At 41.2% G+C, this 20,965-nt stretch overlaps 1 protein-coding gene across 5 annotated transcripts in view; it reads left to right on the forward strand.

Annotated features, from left to right (window-relative positions):
- SIMC1 (SUMO interacting motifs containing 1) overlaps window positions 1-20,965 on the forward strand; it is a 93,724-nt gene that overhangs the window by 29,738 nt on the left and 43,021 nt on the right. For all 5 annotated transcript variants that reach the window (XR_648787.2, XM_009209605.2, XM_009209606.2 and 2 more), the window contains exon 2: window positions 15,818-17,248. Coding sequence is in view for 4 of the 5 variants with exons in the window: in XM_009209605.2 (XP_009207869.1) it covers window positions 15,818-17,248 (1,431 nt within the window). In the remaining variant the exon portion in view is untranslated. The remainder of the gene's footprint in view (window positions 1-15,817; window positions 17,249-20,965) is intronic.

Genomic DNA, 20,965 nt, shown 5'->3' on the forward strand with positions numbered 1-20,965 from the left:
AGGACTGGGTTGTAAATTTTTCAAACTTTTACACTCTGCTTTCCTTTTAATTTTAAGTTGAAACCTTAGATCAGCCCTTTGCTCCCACATTTGATTGTGGACTGTGAGATTTAGAACAAAGCAATGATACTTGCTTTTACCGCTCCTATTCAGATGGTGCTGGAAGTCTCAATTGGTGCAATTAGTTAAGAAAAGGAAATAGGCCAGGCATGGTGGGCTCATGCCTGTAATCCCAGCACTTTGGGAGGCCAAGGAGGGAAGATTGCTTGGGCCCAGAAGTTCAAGACCAGCCTGAGCAACATAGGGAGATACCATTTCTACAAAAAAAGTAAAATAGGAAAGGGGAATAAAAGGCATACAGATTGGAAAAAAGAAATGAAACTGTCCCTATTTCCAGATAACATGATTGTCTATGCAGAAGATCTCAAGGAGTATACCCACCCCCAACAACAACAACAACACAGCCCTCCTAGGACCTAATTGAGTGAGTTTAACAAGGTCACTGGATACAAATTCAACACAAGCCTTGACCAGGAATTTTTTCCTTCAGGAGTATAGCCAACTTAGAAGGACTCTCCACTGAAAAACAAACAAACAGGATTCTGACTGAAACTAATTTTTCCTGCTAGCCAAGCTGGCAAGAATTAACAAAAGTCTCCAAAGAGTAAAATTAACCAAAAACTGTGAGAAGAAACTAGAGTGATAGGCAGCAAATCCTATTATCAATACCGTAAGTGGGTGATAAGCTTTGGGTCAGTCGTTTGCTGGTATAGGTGAATCTGACACTTCCAATTTATTAAGTCCAAAGCCCCAAAAGAAAAGTGTTCTGGTTTCTGAGCTTTCTTTGTTTTGCTCTAAAATGTGAATAATGTTCACTTCACAATGTCTGAAAATAGGGTTAATTAGGAGGCCTGATGGAATTGTTTCCTAGTTTCACTCTGCAGATGCCAAATAACGGGACGCCTTAGTAATCTGTGTTTCTCCTCCCTCTGGTAATCCAGCTGTTAAAATTAGAAAGATAATTTGTTATCTGTGAAAGTTTAATTGGAGCAATATGTGATGGAAATGCAAATTACTTAATTAGGAGTTAGGGAGAGTATGAGAGAATAATGAAATGAAAAATTAACAAATATTATTAGATTAAATTTATTTATTAATCATGTGTTGGATCCAAGTACCTTATAGCTACCAAGGATACAGGATACAAAAAGAGGTTATTCTCAAATGGGGAAGAAGATAATTAAGTATCCTGCAAAATGCCTCATGATATGTGCTAAAGTAACATTAGTATGTACAGTGTGCTATGAAACTATCAAAGAGGGGAGCAACTGACTCTCTCCAAAGTTTGAAGAGCAATGCAGTTGGATTCTATTTCCAATCTGTGAAACTCCCTCACCATACCTGTTAAAGTACTCTCTGAGGGCCCAGTGAAAAATCAGGCAGATACCAGAGAGGAATCTATTCATACAAGATAGCTGCATAGGGTGATATCTGTGACTTTGCGGCTTTTTTAACTGATTGCATTCCCCAATCATTTGCAGTTTGGGTGGCAGAAAGCTGAGATTTTATGGACTTGAAATGTTAGGGGACAGAGGTCAAGGCTGACAAAGCAAGAAATTACAGAAGAACCCTTGCAAACAAGAAAAATCGTAAGAAGGGTGAACCACAAAATTTTAGTATAACAACTGCTCAGGTGCTTGGCTGACAGCCAAATTATGTAGGCACAACAGAGGACCCCTCTGCCTCAAGAGGCCAGATTAAAACAACAGCAGCTGGAAACCATAAGAACAAAGATATCAGTACCTATATTGTACAAGGGAGACAAAGTTTGCAGTTCAAATCTAGACAGGTTAAGTATTAATATCTTCTAGAACAACAACAAAAATCCCACAGCAATTCTTAGAAGAACACAGTTAAACCCAGTGTCTAGGCATGCAAAGAAACAGAAGTGTGAATCGTACTCAAGGAGGGGGAAAGGGCAGTCAATAGAAACTGACTCTGAGTGAGCCTAGTTGTTGGATTTAACAGAAACTTCAAAGCAGTTATTGTAAATGTGTTCAGTGAGATAAAATATGACATCAATGAGTGGGTAGAAAATCTCAACCAAGAAATGGAAACTATAAAAATGGAAATTTGAGAGTTGAAAAATACAGTAACTGAAAATTTTTAAAAATCTAAATAGTTTCAACAGTAGATTAGAAAACAAAGCAGATTGGCAAAAGAAGCCTTGAAGTTCAAGCTAGATCAATAGAAATCACCCAGTTTCAAGAAACAGGGGAGAAAAAGCCGGAATAAAGTTGAAAAGAGATATGTAGGGCAATATCAAACAATCCATTATAGGTATAATTAGAGTCTTAGAAGGAACGGCAGCAGTAGATTATAGAAAATGTTTTAAAGAAATAATGACTGGAATTTTCTCACATTTTATGGGAAAAAATTAACTTACCCAAGAAGTATAGCAGACTGAAAGCAAGATAATCACAAAGAAAACCACTTACTGACTATCCAGAGAAAAATGGTATATTGTACATAGGGAACAGCAGTGCAATTAACACCTCACTTCTTATCAGAAACTGTGAAGGTCAAAAGACATTGGACCAACATATTCAAATGATGGAAAAAAGAAAGCTTTCAGTCAAGAATTCTGCATCTGGCGAAATTATCCTTCAAATATAAGGGGAAAATAAAGACATTTTTGGATAAACAGAGATGAGAGAATTTTTCACTAGTAGACCTGCACTATAAGACATTTTGACTGAAGGGAAATGACACCTAAATGGATATTTGGATCTACACAAAGGAATGAAGAGTACATGAAATTGTAAACGTGTGTAAAACAAAAATAATGATTTTTTGTTATGTCTTAATATCTTTTTACAATGTATACAGATAATACACAGGATAACCTCCCAATCTCAACCTCCCAGGTTCAAGCAATCCTCTTGACTCAACCCCTCAAGTAGCTGGGACTACAGGCACGCACCACCATGCCCAGCTAATTTTTTTTGTAGCAATGGGATTTCACCATGTTGCCGAGGCTGATCTCCAACTCCTGAGCTCAAGCAATCTGCCCACGTTGGCCTCCCAAAGTGCTAAGACTACAAGCCTGAGCCACCATGCTGTGCCAAGTAATTCAGTACATTTTCTAAAATTTTCTAAAGTACACTGGAATAAATTGAATTTATACACTGTAGTCCCAAGAGCAACCATTAAAAATATAATGAAAAGAGATATACATAGAAAACCAATAGAGGAATTAAAATGGAATGCCAAAAATTATGTGACTAGCATAAAGGGAGGTAGGAAAAGAGGGACAGAGAAACAAGTAATGCATAGAAGAAATAGGAAAGAGATGGTATGATCGTAGATTTAAAACTGAACATGTAAATAAGTGTAAATAGACCAAAATTCTGAACAAAAGGCAGAGATTGTCAGACTGGACCAAAAAAAAGCAAGAACCAAGTATGTGCTAACTGTATGAGATGTACTGTCTATATGAGAGACATTCTACGTATAAAGATGCAAATACACTGAGAGTAAAAGGATAGAAAGAAATATACCATGCAAATAGTATGCACTAGAAATTTGTAGTAACTCTGTTCTTACCAGAAAAACAAGACATCAATACAAGGAAGATTTTTGGAGACTATGAGGAATCTTTCATAATGATAAAAGAGTTAATACGTTAGGAAGTTATGAGAATTACATGTGTATATGCACCTAATAAATATAGTTTCAAAATACATGAAGCAAACAACTGAACTAAGAGGGAAAACAGTCAAAGTTAGAACTGTAGTTGGACATTTTTCACTCTGTAACTGATAATACAACTGGATCTCCCCCCACCAAAGTAAAGAAATCAAAGATCTGAAAAACACTATTAGCTACCATGACCTGATTGATATTTATAGAACTGTAACTAACAAATACAGAATACACTTTTTCTCCCTAAGTACACAAGGAAGATTCACCAGGGTAGGCCATGTGTTAGGACATAAGTCTCGGTGTATTTCAAAAGATTAAAATCTTACAGAGTATGTTTTCTGACCATAATGGAAGTAAATTTGAACCAGATGATAATAAAATGAGTACATACTAAAAATTGTGTCCTTCAGAAAAATTCACATACTTTTTGAAATTGTGGGATGAAGCCAAAGTAGTCATTACAGTGAAATTTTTAGTTTTAAATGTTAATGTTAGAAAAGAAAAAAGTCTAAACCTAAGCTTCCATTTAAGAAGCTGGAGAAAGAACAAATTAAATCAAAAGTAGAAAGAAGGAAATAATAATAACAGAAATAGATGAAATAGGAAACAGATTAAAAAGATCAATAAAGTTGATAAATGTCTAGCTAGATTTATCAGAGATTTTAAAAATGTTACCAATATTGGGAATAAAAATAGGAATTGGGAATGAATCTATACAGAGTATAGAATTATAAAGTTGATAAGGGAATATTATGAACAATTTTATGCCAATAAATTTGATATTTTAAATGAAATGGACAAATTTCTGGAAAAACACAAGTCATAAAACTAACACAAGAAGGCAGATAAAATATTGATAGCCCTATGTCTACTAAAGAAATTGAATTTGTAATTTTAATTTGTACCTTTCCTGAAAAGCAAATTTCAGGTGCAAAGAGCTTCACTGGTGAATTTCACCAAATATTTAAGAAAGACATAGTACCATTCAAACGCAACTTAAATAGAAGGGGTGGGACTGTTTCTCAAGTTATTTTATGAATTCAGTTTTACTCTGATAACAAAAACAGAAAAAGAAATTACAAAAAAAGAAAATTACAAATAAAAATCCCACATAAACATGCAAATTTATTTTTCTTAGAGACAAGGCCTTACTCTATTGCCCAGGCCAGAGTGCAGCCTTGACCTTCTAGGTTTAAGCAGTCCTCCCTTCTAAGCTTCCCAAGTAGCTGGGATCACAGGCATGCACCACCCTGCCCAGCTAGTTTATTTATTTATTTTTTTTTTTTGTAGAGATGAGGTCTTGCTTTGTTGCCCAGGCTGGTCTTGAACTCCTGAGCTCAAGAGATCCTCCCACCTAGGCCTTCCAAAGTGCTGGGATTACAGGCATGCACCACTGTGCCCAGGATAAATATGCAAAAATTCTTAACAGAATATCAATTCACTGAAGCCCATCAATATAGGAAAAGAACAATACATCATAACCAAGAGAAGATTTCCCAGGATTGCAAGGTTAATTTAACACTAGAAAATCAATCAATACAAATTCTGATATTAGTAGAACAAAAAATCATCATCATCTTAACAGATGCCGAAGAAGCATTTGACAAAATTTAATAGCTATTCCAAATTTAAACTCTGAGTAAACTAGGAAAAGAAGGGAACTTCCTTAAAGGCATCTGTGAAAACCCCACAGCTAGAATTATACTTAATGATGGAAGTCTGAAATTCTTTCTTCTAAGTTCAAGAACAAGCAGGGGAGGCAGAACAAGATGGCCGAATAGAACCCTCCAGCAGTTTCCCCCCAGCAAGAACACCAACTTGAACAACTATCCACACAAGAAAACACTCTCATAAGAACTAAAACACAGGTGAGCAATCACAGTACCTGGTTTTAACATATTAAGGAAAGAGGCACTGAAGAGGTTAGGAAAGGTAGTCTTGAATTGCCTATACCACCCCTCCTCCATCCTCCAGCAGTGCAGTATGATGTGGAGAGAGAATCTGTGTGCTTGGGAAAGGGAAAGTGAAGTGATTGTGGGACTTTGCATTGGAACTCACTGCAGCTCTGTGACAGCAGAAAACAACACACGGCAGAATCTGGCTGGTGCCCACAGCAGGAGCATTTAGAACACACATAGCCAGAGGCAAATCATCCATCCTAGCAGTCGGAAATTGAGTTCCAGCTAGCCCCACCACCATGGGCTAAGGTGCTCTGGTGTGCTAAATAAATTTGAAAGGCAGTCTAGGCCACAAGGACTGCAATTCCTGCACGAGACCTGGTGCTGTGTTAGGCTCAGAACCAGGGGATTTGGGGTCCACACAATACAGTGAGACACCAGCTGGGGCAGCCAAGGGAAAGCTTGTGTCACCGCTTCCCCAACTTCAGGCAGCACAGCTCACAGCACCAGGAGGAGAGGGAAGAGTAAAGAGGGGCCAGGCATGGTGGCTCACGCCTGTAATCCCAACACTTTGGGAGGCCAAGGTGGGCAGATCACCTGAGGTCAGGAGATCGAGACCAGCCTGGCCAACATGGCGAAACCCTGTCTCTACTAAAAATACAAAAATCAGCCAGTCATGGTGGCAGGCACCTGTAATCTAAGCTACTCAGGAGGCTGAGGCCTGAGAATCGTTTGAACCCTGGAGGCGGAGGTTGCAGTGAGCCAAGATCGCACCACTGTGCTCCAGCCTGGGTGACAGAGCAAGGCTCTGTCACAAAAAAAAAAAAAGAGGTGTATGAGTAGATAAGTAGACCTATATCCAAGAAAGAAATTGAATCAATAATTATTAATAACCTTCCAGAACTGGACAGCATTCTGTTAAGTGAAATAAGTTAGGCACAGAAAGACAAATTTTGCATGTCCTCACTGTTTGTGGGAGGTAAAAATTAGGCTTATGGCGATAGTGAGTAGAATGATGGTTACCAGAGGCTAGGAAGGGGAGTAGGGGGTTGGGAGAGAATGGATGGTTATTGGGTACAAAAATATTGTTAGATACAATGAATAAGATCTAGTATTTGATAGCACAACAAGGTGACTACAGTAAGCAATATTTTATTATACATTTCAGAATGACTGAGGGAGTACAATTGGAATGTTCTTGACAAAGAAATGAATTCTTGAGGTGATGGATACTCGTTTGCCCTGATGTGATTATTACACATTATATAATGTCTCAAAATATTTCTGTCTCAAAATGTCTCAGGTACCCCATAAATATATATAATATACAATTATTATATATATTATATTATATATATATGTATCTACTATGTACTTATTAAAAAAAAAAAAAAGAAAAAGCAAGGGCCGGGCACAGTGGCTCACCCTGGTCATCCCACCACTTTGGGAGACCAAGGCAAGAGGATTCCTTGAGCCCAGGAGTTCAAGACCAGTCTGTAGTGACATCACGTCTCTATGAAAAAAAAAAAAAAAGCTGGGCTTGGAGGTACGCACCTGCAGTCCCTGCTACACAGGAGGCTGAGGTCATAGGATCATGCCACTGCACTCCAGCCTGTGTGATATAGCAAGACCCCATCTCAAAAAGCAAAAAGCAAGAATGTCTGTTCTTGGCACTTCTATTCAGAATTATACTGAATGCCTTAGCAATTGTAGTAAGACAAAAAAAAAAACACAGATTGGAAAGGAAGTAAGACTTATTTGCAGACAACACATATATAGAAATGTATATAGAAATCCTAGGTTCCAAGATGGCTGAATAGGAACAACTCCAGTCTACAGCCCCCAGCGTAAGCAATGCAAAAGACGGGTGATTTCTGCATTTCCAACTGAGGTACTGGGTTCATCTCACTGGGGCTTGTCGGACAGTGGGTGCAGGACAGTAGGTGCAGCCCACTGAGCGAGAGCCGAAGCAGGGCGAGGCATCGCCTCACCCAGCAAGCACAAGGTGTCAGGGAATTCCATTTCCTAGCCAAGGGAAGCTGTGACAGATGGCACCTGGAAAATCGGGTTACTCCCACCCTAATACTGTGCTTTTCCAACGGTCTTAGCAAACGGCACACCAGGAGATTATATCCCGCGCCTGACTCGGAGGGTCCCACGCCCATGGAGCCTCACTCATTGCTAGCACAGCAGTCTGAGATCAAACTGCAAGGTGGCAGCAAGTCTGGGGAGGAGCGCCGGCCATTGCTGAGGCTTGAGTAGGTAAACAAAGCAGCTAGGAAACTTGAACTGGGTGGAACCCACCACAGCTCAAGGAGGCCTGCCTGCCTCTGTAGACTGTACCTCTGAGGGCAGGGCATAGCTGAACAAAAGGCAGCAAAAACTTCTGCAGATTTAAATGTCCCTGTCTGACAATTTTGAAGACAGTAGTCGTTCTCCCAGCACCGAGTTTGAGATCTGAGAACGGACAGACTGCCTCCTTAAGTGGGTCCCTGACCCCCGAGTAGCCTAACAGTGAGGCACCTCTCAGTAGGGGCCGACTGACACCTCACACGACCAGGTGCCCCTCTGAGATGAAGCTTCCAGAGGAATGATCAGGCAGCAACATTTGCTATTCTGCAATATTTGCTGTTCTGCAGCCTCTGCTGGTGATACCTAGACAAACAGGGTGTGGGGTGGACCTCCAGCAAACTCCAACAGACCTGCAGCTAAGGGTCCTGACTGTTAGAAGGAAAACTAACAAACAGGACATCCACATCAAAACCCCATCTGTACGTTACCATCATCAAAGACCAAAGGTAGATAAAACCACAAAGATGGGGAGAAACCAGAGCAGAGAAGCTGAAAATTCTAAAAATCAGAGTGCCTCTTCTCCTCCAAAGGAATGCAGCTCCTTGCCAGCAACAGAACAAAGCTGGACGGAGAATGACTTTGACGAGTTGACAGAAGAAGACTTAAGACGATCAAACTTCTCCAAGCTAAAGGAGGATGTTCGAACCCATCGCAAAGAAGCTAAAAACCATGAAAAAAGATTGGATGAATGGCTAACTAGAATAACCAGTGTGGAGAAGTCCTTAAATGACCAGATGGAGCTGTAAACCATGGCACAAGAACTACGTGACGCATGCACAAGCTTCAGTAGCCGATTTGATCAACTGGAAGAAAGGTTATCAGTGATTGAAGATCAAATGAATGAAATGAAACAAGAAGAGAAGTTTAGAGAAAAAAGAGTTAAAAGAAACAAACAAAGCCTCCAAGAAATATGGGACTATGTGAAAAGACCAAATCTACGTCTGATTGGTATACCTGAAAGTGATGGGGAGAATGGAACCAAGTTGGAAAACACTCTTCAGGATATTATCCAGGAGAACTTCCCCAACCTAGCAAGGCACGCCAACATTCAAATTCAGGAAATACAGAGAATGCCACAAAGATACTCCTTGAGAAGAGCAATTCCAAGACACATAATTGTCAGATTTACCAAAGTTGAAATGAAGGAAAAAATGTTAACGCCAGCCAAAGAGAAAGGTTGGGTTACCCACAAAGGGAAGCCCATCAAACTAACAGCAGATCTCTCGGCAGAAACTCTACAAGGCAGAAGAGAGGGGGGGCCAGTATTTGACATTCTTAAAGAAAAGAATTTTCAACCCAGAATTTCATATCCAGCCAAACTAAGCTTCATAAGTGAAGGAGAAATAAAATCCTTTACAGACAAGCAAATGCTGGGAAATTTTGTCACCACCAGGCCTGCCTTACAAGAGCTCCTGAAGGAAGCATTAAACATGGAAAGGGGCAACTGGTACCAGCCACTGCAAAAGCATGCCAAATTGTAAAGACCATCGAGGCTAGGAAGAAACTGCATAAACTAACGAGCAAAATAACCAGCTAACGTCATAATGACAGGATCAAATTCACACATAACAATATTAACCTTAAATGTAAATGGGCTAAATGCACCAGTTAAAAGACACAGACTGGCAAATTGGATAAAGAGTCAAGACCGATCAGTGTGCTGTATTCAGGAGACCCATCTCATGTGCAGAGACACACATAGGCTCAAAATAAAGGGATAGAGGAAGATCTACCAAGCAAATGGAAAGCAAAAGAAAAGCAGGGATTGCAATCCTAGTCTCTGATAAAACAGACTTTGAACGAACAAAGATCAAAAGAGACAAAGAAGGCCATTACATAATGGTAAAGGGATCAATTCAACAAGAAGAGCTAATTATCCTAAATATATATGCACCCAATACAGGAGCACTCAGATTCATAAAGCAAGTCCTTAGAGACCTACAAAGAGACTTAGACTCCCACACAATAATAAGGGGAGACTTTAACACCCCATTGTCAACATTAGACAGATCAACGAGACAGAAAGTTAACATGAATATCCAGGAATTGAACTCAACTCTGCACCAAGCGGACCTAATAGACGTCCACAGAACTCTCCACCCCAAATCAACAGAATATACATTCTTCTCAGCACCACATCGCACTTATTCCAAAATTGACCACATAGTTGAAAGTAAGGCACTTCTCAGCAAATATAAAAGAACAGAAAATATAATAAACTGTCTCTCAGACCACAGTGCAATCAAACTGGAACTCAGGATTAAGAAACTCACTCAAAACCGCTCAACTACATGGAAACCAAACAACCTGCTCCTGAATGAGCAGGTTACGTACCCTACTGGGTACATAACGAAATGAAGGCAGAAATAAAGATGTTCTTTGAAACCAATGAGAACAAAGACACAACATACCAGAATCTCTGGGACACATTTAAAGCAGTGTGTAGAGGGAAATTTATAGCACTAAATGCCCACAAGAGAAAGCAGGAAAGATGTAAAATTGACACCCTAACATCACAATTAAAAGAACTGGAGAAGCAAGAACAATGCATTCAAAAGGTAGCAGAAGGCAAGAAATAACTAAGATCAGAGCAGAACTGAAGGAGATAGAGACACAAAAAACCCTTCAAAAAAATCAATGAATCCAGGAGCTGATTTTTTGAAAAGATCAACAAAATTATAGACTGCTAGCAAGAATAATAAAGAAGAAAAGAGAGAAGATTCAAATAGATGCAATAAAAAATGATAAAGGGGTTATCACCACTGATCCCACAGAAATGCAAACTACCATCAGAGAATACTATAAGCACCTCTATGCAAATAAACTAGAAAATCTAGAAGAAATGGATAAATTCCTGGACACATACACCCTTCTAAGACTAAACCAGGAAGAAGTTGAATCCCTGAATAGACCAATAACAGGGTTTGAAATTGAGACAATAATTAATAGCCTACCAACCAAAAAAAGTCCAGGACCAGATGGATTCACAGCCAAATTCTACCATAGGTACAAGGAGGAGCTGGTACCATTCCTTCTAAAACTATTCCAATCAATAGAAAAAGAGGGAATCCTCCCTAACTCATTTTATGAGGCCAGCATCTTCCTGATACCAAAGCCTGGCAGAGACACAACAAAAAAAGAGAATTTTAGACCAATATCCCTGATGAACATCGATGCAAAAATCCTCAATAAAATACTGGCAAACTGAATCCAGCAGCACATCAAAAAGCTTATCCACCATGATCAAGTGGGCTTCATCCCTGGGATGCAAGGCTTGTTCAACATACGCAGATCAATAAACGTAATCCAGCATATAAACAGAACCAAAGACAAAAACCACATGATTATTTCAATAGATGCAGAAAAGGCCTTCGACAAAATTCAACAGCCCTTCATGCTAAAAACTCACAATAAATTAGGTATTGATGAACGTATCTAGAGCTATTTATGACAAACCCACAGCTAATATCATACTGAATGGGCAAAAACGGGAAGCATTCCCTTTGAAAACTGGCAGAAGACAGGGATGCCCTCTCTCACCACTCCTATTCAACATAGTGTTGGAAGTTCTGGCCAGGACAATCAGGAGAAAGAAATAGAGGGAGTCAAATTGTCCCTATTTGCAGATGACATGGTTGTATATTTAGAAAACCCCATCATCTCAGCCCAAAATCTCCTTAAGCTGATAAGCAACTTCAGCAAAGTCTCAGGATACAAAATCAATGTGAAAAAATCACAGGCATTCCTATACACCAATAACAGACAAACAGAGAGCCAAATCATGAATGAACTCTCATTCACAGTCGCTTCAAAGAGAGTAAAATACCTAGGAATCCAACTTACAAGGGATGTGAAGGACCTCTTCAGGGAGAACTACAAACCACTGCTCAACGAAATAAAAGAGGACACAAGCAAATGGAAGCACATTCCATGCCCATGGATAGGAAGAATCAATTGTGAAAATGGCCATACTGCCCAAGGTAATTTATAGATTCAATGCCATCCCCATTAAGCTACCAATGACTTTCTTCACAGAATTTAAAAAAACTAAAGTTGATACGGAACCAAAAAAGAACCTGCATTGCCAAGACAATCCTAAGCAAAAAGAACAAAGCTGGAGGCATCACACTACCTGACTTCAAACTATACTACAAGGCTACAGTAACCAAAACAGCATGGTTCTGGTACCAAAACAGAGATATAGACCAATGGAACAGAACAGAGCCCTCAGAAATAATACCACACATCTACAGCCATCTGATCTTTGACAAACCTGACAAAAACAAGAAATGGGAAAAAAGGATTCCCTATTTAATAAATGGTGCTGGGGAAACTGGCTAGCCATATGTAGAAAGCTGAAACTGGATCCTTTCCTTACATCTTATACAAAAATTAACTCAAGATGGGTTAAAGACTTAAATGTTAGACCTAAAACCATAAAAACCCTAGAAGAAAACCTAGGCAATACCATTCAGGACATAGGCATGGGCAAAGACTTCATGTCTAAAACACCAAAAGCAATGGCAACAAAAGCCAAAATTGACAAATGGGATCTAATTAAACTAAAGAGCTTCTGCACATCAAAAGAAACTGCCATCAGAGTGAACAGGCAACCTACAGAATGGGAGAACATTTTTGCAATCTACTCATCTAACAAAGGGCTAATATCCAGAATCTACAGAGAATTTAAACAAATTTACAAGAAAAAATCAAACAACCCTATCAAAAAGCAGATGAAGGATATGAACAGACACTTCTCAAAAGAAGACATTTATGCAGCCAACAGACACATGAAAAAATGCTCATCATCACTGGCTATCGAACGCATATCAAAATCACAATGAGACACCATCTCACACCAGTCAGAATGGCTATCATTAAAAAGTCAGGAAACAACAGGTGCTGGAGAGGATGTGGAGAAATGGGAACACTTTTACACTGTTGGTGGGACTGTAAACTAGTTCAACCATTGTGGAAGACAGTGTGGTGATTCCTCAAGGATCTAGAACTAGAAATACCATTTGACCCAGCCATCCTTTTACTGGGTATATACTCAAAGAATTATAAATCATGCTGTTATAAAGACAATGCACACGTATGTTTACTGTGCCACTTCGCAATAGCAAAGACTTGGAACCAACCCAAATGTCCATCAGTGATAGACTGGATTAAGAAAATGTGGCACATACACACCATGGAATACTATGCAGCCATAAAAAAGGATGAGTTCATGTCCTTTGTAGGGACATGGATGAAGCTGGAAACCGTCATTCTCAGCAAACCAAACGCCACATGTTCTCCCTCATAGGTGGGAATTGAAAAATGAGAACACTTGGACACAAGAAGGGGAACATCACACACCGGGGCCTGTCGTGGGGTGGGGAGATGGGGGAGGGATAGCATTAGGAGATATACCATACCTAATGTAAATGATGAGTTAATGGGTGCAGCACACCAGCATGGCACATGTATACATATGTAACAAACCTGCACGTTGTGCACATGTATACTAGAACTTATAATAAAAAAAGTAAAAAATAAAAATCAAAGTAAAATGTAAGCAAACACTTAAAAAAATAAAATAAATTGAAAGAATAAAAAAGGAAAAAAAAAAAAGAAATCCTAAGGAATAGACAAAAAAAGTTTATTCAAACTAGTATGTGAACTTAGCAAGGTTGCAGAATACAGTATTAATATATGCAAATCAAGTATATTTATAGTAGCAATGCATAATTGGAAAATGAAGTAAAAATACATTTCTATTTTCAATATCATTAAATTCTTGAGGATAAAGAGAGAGGTTTGCATGGGTTCAGTGGAGACATGGTAGAGGAAGGGGTTAGTTTAACCTGGGAGGAGAAGTCATCTGAAAGGATTTCACACATAATGGTATCTGTGCTGTGTCTTGAAAGACAAAAATCTCCAAACAATCAAAGGGATAATAGTCATTCTAGGTAAAAGGACAAAGGCAGGCCGGGCGCGGTGGCTCAAGCCTGTAATCCCAGCACTTTGGGAGGCGAAGATGGGTGGATCACAAGGTCAGGAGATCGAGACCATCCTGGCTAACACAGTGAAACCCCTTCTCTACTAAAAAATACAAAAAACTAGCTGGGCAAGGTGGCGGGCGCCTGTAGTCCCAGCTACTCAGGAGGCTGAGGCGGGAGAATGGCGTAAACCCGAGAGGCGGAACTTGCAGTGAGCTGAGATCCGGCCACTGCACTCCAGCCTGGGTGACAGAGCGAGACTCCATCTCAAAAAAAAAAGGACAAAAGCAAACATTCCTAGGCCCTAGGTAATCTACCGTACCTAGCCAGTGATGAGTTTTAAATAGTCCAGGCACAGTGTCTCATGCCTGTAATCCCAGCGCTTTGGGAGGCCAAAGCGGGCGGATCGCCTGAGGTCAGGAGTTCGAGACCAGCCTGGCCAACATGGTGAAACCCCATCTCTACTAAAAATACAAAAATTAGTCTGGTGTGTTGGCATACACCTGTAATCCCAGCTACTTGGGAGGCTGAGGCAGGAGAATCGCTTGAACCCGGGAGGCAGAGTTGGCAGTGAGCTAAGATTGCACCACTGCTTAGCCTAGGCTGACAGAGCGAGACTCCGTCTCAGGAAAAAATTAAATTAAATTAAATTAATAAATAAATGGGAGAGACCTGGTGATGTTGCATTTTAGCAGTTGGCTATGGGAGAGGAGTTGAATTCAGACCTTTGATGGCCTTTCAGCTATTTATGTTCAGTTCTACTAGCCATTGCGAGCCAAGCCACTGAAGGTGGTGATACCATATGGCTGCTTCCTAAGAATGAGGCATTAGGTTTCACCAAGCAATCCCTATTCCAGGATGAGGGAATCCCTATTCCAGGATGCCAGCTTCTCACTTGACCCACCCAGAATTCTGTATTCTGCTTTGGTGCTGTTGACAATGGTGACCATCTATTAAGAGAAATAGCATGGTAGCTGTTGGAGCAGCAATAGTATTGCTAGCCTCAGGGCCCTAAAGTACCAATGGCGATAGTATCCAAGTAAGTGAGAAGACACCTGGAAGATAGAGCAATAGTTTTCCAGGCTTATGGTACAGAGGTTGATTACAATACCTCTGTACTGTATCATTAGGCTTTGTGAATAGCCTGATCAATTTGCCAAGGAATGGAAGTGGATATCGGAAGTTTTCATTAATTTACTTACTTAGGGTTCAGACTTACACTATTGGTGTTATTACCCTTGTTATATTATCTTTCATATCTGTTTCTAGGCTGATTACATACTGAATCAAGTTGTACATTCCTAGGCCCTCACAGGGAAAGAAGTAGACAGATCTGTGTTTGAATGTCTGTCTCTGCTACTTAGCTGTATTATCTTAAGGTAGATAACCCCCTGAACTCTAGTTTCCCCATCTGTATGATGGATTGGTAATGCCTACCTTATCAGGTCGTTGTGAAAATTAAAGAGATGTGAAAATACTCAACATGTTCTTAGCACATAGGTTCTCTTACATTTGCTTCACTTCTTATTTAGCTTTTGTTGTAGGTTATCCTGTGTATTTGACCTTCCAAACAAAGGTTGCTTTTTGCTTTGTGACTCAAGGTTGGAATATCTCCTACTACTCCCCTGTCCTCCTTGGACCAGAAAAAAAAATCCCACTATGATCCTAGTCATGTGCCTGTGGCATTTGGAGAATTTAAGAAGGTATAGAAATTGACAGCTTTAGCAATACTATTGCTTATGATATACAAGATGTGTAACTTATCAGTGAGGTGAAATGGTAAAGTAATGCTTATCCTTAAAAGCTAAGACTTAAGTCATCTCAGATAAAGCTAATACTGCCATCTTGACCTCTTCTCTTCATACAATCCTTCAACAGGACTTCATTGACTTAACTAGAGAGACCAGACCAAGGACAAAAGATCGCAATGGACTGTGTGTGATTGACCTGACAGGAGCTGAGGGAGAAAACAGACCTATTGCCACTCTTGACTTAACTTTAGAACCTGTCACTCCTTCCCAGAAGGAGCCAACCAGTCTTCAGACATGTGCCCGCCTCTCTGGCAAAGAGGCGATGGAAGGGCAGGTGGACAGAAGCTCTCAGCCTACAGCACGGAGAATCATTAACAGTGATCCTGTAGATTTGGACCTAGTGGAAGAAAACACCTTTGTCGGTCCCCCACCTGCTACATCCATCAGTGGAAGCTCTGTTTATCCAACAGAGCCTAATTGTAGCTCAGCCACATTTACAGGTAGCCTCAGCTTCTTGGCAGGCCTACAGCTGTCTTCAGATGTTAGCTCCCTCTCCCCAACAAGCAATAATAGTAGCAGCAGCAGCAGCAGCAGCAGCAGCAATCAAAAAGCACCCTTGCCATGCCCACAGCAAGATGTGCCTCGCCCACCACAAGCCTTGCCATGTGCCCTCCAAGCTTTGCCGTGCCCACTGAGAGCCTCACCATGTCCACCACGAGCCTCCTCATGCCCACCACGAGCTTTGTCATGCCCATCACAAACCATGCAGTGCCAACTACCAGCTCTAACTCACCCACCTCAAGAAGTGCCATGCCCTGGGCAGAATATCCCAAGCCCACCTCAAGACTCATTATGGCATCCTCAACACTCCCCAAGCCCACCTCAAGACTCTCTGGGCCTACCTCAAGATGTACCAGGCCCACCTCAAAACATATTACATCCACAAGATGTGGCATACGTGCAAGACATGCCACAGTCACCAGGAGATGCACCACGGTCACCCGGAAACATGCCACCATTACCAGATGTGCCACAGTCATCAGGAGACATGCTAGGGTCACCAGAAGATGTGCCACAGTCATCAAGTGATGCTTCACCGTCACCAGATGTACCACCGTCACCAGGGGGCATGCCACACTTACCGGGAGATGTGTTACATTCACCTGGAGACAGGCCACACTCATCAGGGAATGTGACACACTCACCTAGAGACATCCCTCACTTACCAGGAGACAGGCCTGACTCTACCCAGAATGGTGTACAGAACCGTGACATGCCTATGGATATCTCAGCTCCATCTTCTCCAAGCTGCTCTCCCAGCCCACTGTCTGAAACTCCCTTAGAGAAAGTTCCTTGGCTCTCTGTCATGGAAACCCCAGCCAGAAAAGAAATATCACTGTCAGAGCCTGCCAAACTCAGGTCTGCCCATGTACAAGCACGAACACCACAAGGTGGGTTGTACAACAGACCATGCCTGCATAGACTGAAGTACTTCTTACGACCTCCGGTTCATCACCTCTTCTTTCAGACACTAATACCGGATAAAGACACAAGAGAGGTGAGCTAACATCTTCCCCTAGGGATTGGGTGTCCTTTCCCTAGGCCTAGGAGAAGGTCAGTGTGACTGGAGTCCGTGCATGAGAGGACAGGTCAAATTAATGAAATTTCATTCGTAAATGAAATTTCTTATCTTTCTTCCACTTGTGAAGACCCATTCAGTGTAGAGGCCCAGATCTGGGTTCAAATTTTAGCCCCACACTTAAAAACTGTCACTTTTTTCTTTTTTTCTTTTTTTCTTTTTTTTTTTTTTGAGATGAAGTCTCACTCTGTCTCCCAGGCTAGAGTGCAGTGGCACAATCTTGGCTCACTGCAACCTCCACCTCCCAAGTTCAAGAGATTCTCCTACCTCAGCCTCCCTAGTAGCTGGGACTACAGGCGCATGCTGTCACACCCGGCTAATTTTTTGTATTTTTAGTAGAGACAGGGTTTCATCGTGTTAGCCAGGATGGTCTCGATCTCCTGACCTCATGATCCACCCACCTCAGCCTCCCAAAGTGCTGGGATTGCAGGCGTGAGCCACTGCGGCTGGCAGGGCACTTTACCTTCTTGAGCCTTAGCTTTCCTATCTGTAAAACGGAAGTAATAACATACCTCACGGGGTCATACATGTAAAGTGTCAGGGTGTTGGGCTCATCGTAGGCCTTATGTAAATTCTTGTCTTCTAGCTGGATGTGGTGGCAGGCACCTATAATCCCAGCTACTCAGGAGGCTGAGGCAGGAGAATCACTTGAATCTGGGAGGTGGAGGTTGCAGTGAGCTGAGACTGCACCACTGCACTCCAGCCTTGGCCACAGAGCAAGACTCTGTCTCAAAAAAATAAATAAATTTTTATCTTCAACTCCTATGCTTTCCCTTCCTGATGCCCTTATTACAGCTTCCATATCACAGACATAATAATACTCTATCACTTAAGGGCCTCCAAAATTATTACTTGCTGACTTTGGGGGAGGAAACTCAATTTTAAGACATGAGTGGGAATGCTACTTTCCATTGGTCATCATTGATTTATGAGAAGGAAACTAGATGTGTCAGGGAAAATAACTGTGGCTAAGTTCCACAGTATGAAGTGTTTTTTAGTTATGTACATCCCATCCCCATATTAAGAAAACCAGCTTGAAATAGTTCATTGTCAAAAGCTATGCTCTCCTCATTCAAGCAGTGATCCAGGTAGGCGGGAGCCAAGGATTCATACTGATTTGACCTTGGGGAATGATTTTTTTTCTCTTTTTTAAAATTATTACATCTTCTAATATGTTTTATATCTTCTCCTTCTGAATGCCTCTGCCTGACCGTTCTTTTTTTTTCTTTTTTTTTTTTTCTTTTTTTTTTTGAGATGGAGTCTCACCCTGTCACCCAGGCTGGAGTACAGTGGTACAATCTCAGCTTACTACAACCTCCGCCTCCCAGGTTCAAGCGATTATTCTCCTGCCACAGCCTCCCACGTAGCTGGGATTACAGGCACCCGCCACCACTGCCGGCTAATTTTCTGTACTCTTAGTAGAGACAGGGTTTCACCATGTTGGCCAGGCTGGTCTTGAGCTCCTGATCTCAAGTGATCCAGCCACCTCGGCCTCCGAAAGTTCTGGGATTACAGACGTGAGCCACTGCGCCCGGCCCAGACAGCATTTATTATTGTGAATAATTTGATGTATTTCCTTCCCAGTTGCCTTTTTATACATAGGCATTTTACTTATTTTAATAATTGGGATTTTTAATATATACACTTACTATTTTTGTTGTTTATGGGGAGTAGGGGTTGAGAGGATGGCTCTGAAGTTTATGCCACCTGTGTTTGAAACCAGCTTCTGCCATTTGTTGTATGACAAATGCTTACCCTCCAAATCTCAGTTTCTTTATTTATAAAATAGGAATAATAATAGTATGTATTTCCTAAGATTATTGTAAGAACTGGTTGTGCATCAATTAAGTCTTCAGTGCTGGGTATGGTGGCTCATGCCTGTAACCCAAGCATCTTGGGAGGCCATGGTAGGTGGATTGCTTGAGCCCAGGAGTTTGAGACCAGCCTGGACAACATGGTGAAACCCCCTCTATAAAAAATTGAAAAATTAGCTGAACATGGTGGTACACACCTGTGTCCTAGCTACTCTGGAGGCTGAGGCAGGAGAATGGTGTGAATCCGGGAGGTGGAACTTGCAGTGAGCCCAGATCGCGCCACTGCGTTCCAGCCTGGGCGACAGAGTGAGATTCCATCTCAAATAAATAAATAAATAAATAAATAAATAAATAAATAAAATAATTGTTTAAGGCCGGACACGATGGCTCACACCTGTAATCCCAGCACTTTGGGAAGCCAAGACAGGCTTGATTGCTTGAGCTCACAAGTTCGAGACCAGCCTGCGCAACATGGCGAAACTGTCTCTACTAAAAATACAAAGAAAATTAGCCGAGCGTGGTGGCATACGCCTATAGTCCCAGCTACTCAGGAGGCTGAGGTGGGAGAACGGCTTGATCCTGGGAGGCAGAGGTTGCAGTGAGCCATGATCATACCACCGTACTCCAGCCTGGGTGACAGAGCAAGACTATCTCTCAAAAAAAAAAAAAAAAAAAAAAATTAAGAGTTCAGGCCGGGCGCGGTGGCTCAAGCCTGTAATCCCAGCACTTTGGGAGGCCAAGAAGGGCAGATCACAAGGTCAGGAGATCGAGACCATCCTGGCTGACACGGTGAAACCCCGTCTCTACTAAAAAATACAAAAAACTAGCCGGGCGAGGTGGCGGGCGCCTGTAGTCCCAGCTACTCGGGAGGCTGAGGCAGGAGAATGGCGGGAACCCGGGAGGCGGAGCATGCAGTGAGCTGAGATCCGGCCACTGCACCCCAGCCTGGGCGACAGAGCGAGACTCCGTCTCAAAAAAAAAAAAAATACAAAAAACTAGCCGGGCGAGGTGGAGGTGCCTGTAGTCCCAGCTACTCGGGAGACTGAGGCAGGAGAATGGCGGGAACCCGGGAGGCGGAGCTTGCAGTGAGCCGAGGTCGCGCCACTGCACTCCAGCCTGGGCGACAGAGCGAGACTCTGTCTCAAAAAAAATAAAATAAAATAAAAAAAGTTCAAAATTTATTGTTATTAAATCCTCATATCAATCAAACTTTAAAATTGTTTAATTTTAATTATAAAAGTAATAAGTGTGTATTATGGACAAGTTGAAAAATATGGAAGAGCACATACAGAAAAAATCACCTCTAATTCTACCACCCACATAATAGAAAATCACATTTCACATATTCTGTCACAGTCTTCATATACATATTTTTTGGGGGAAGAAGCAACTTAATAGTTACTCTTCTCACAAAAAAAAAAAAAAATTGAATTCTTCTCCTAACAACAAAATGAATTTAAAACTTCTTTCTTATCTATTTCAGTATCTGATATAGTATCACAGCTATCCCTAAGTCTCTAGTTACCCTCACCCCAAAATCAACCTAGGCTACCTCTTGACCCATTTGTATTTTTCTGTCTATGCTATATTTTAACATAGATGAAATCAAGTTATATGTATAATATTGAATTCTGATTTTTAACTTTATATAAGCTTTTTCCCATGTCATTAAAAGTTTTTTAGCTAAAGCTCTTGTTTGTCTGTTTGTTTTGAGATGGAGTCTCGCTCTGACACCTAGGCTGGAGTACAGTGGCGCCATCTCGGTTCACTGCAGCCTCCACCTTCCAGGTTCAAGCAATTCTCATGTCTCAGCCTTCGAGTA

This window comes from Papio anubis, chromosome 5 (genome assembly GCF_008728515.1).
Source record: "Papio anubis isolate 15944 chromosome 5, Panubis1.0, whole genome shotgun sequence".
NCBI lineage: Eukaryota > Metazoa > Chordata > Mammalia > Primates > Cercopithecidae > Papio > Papio anubis.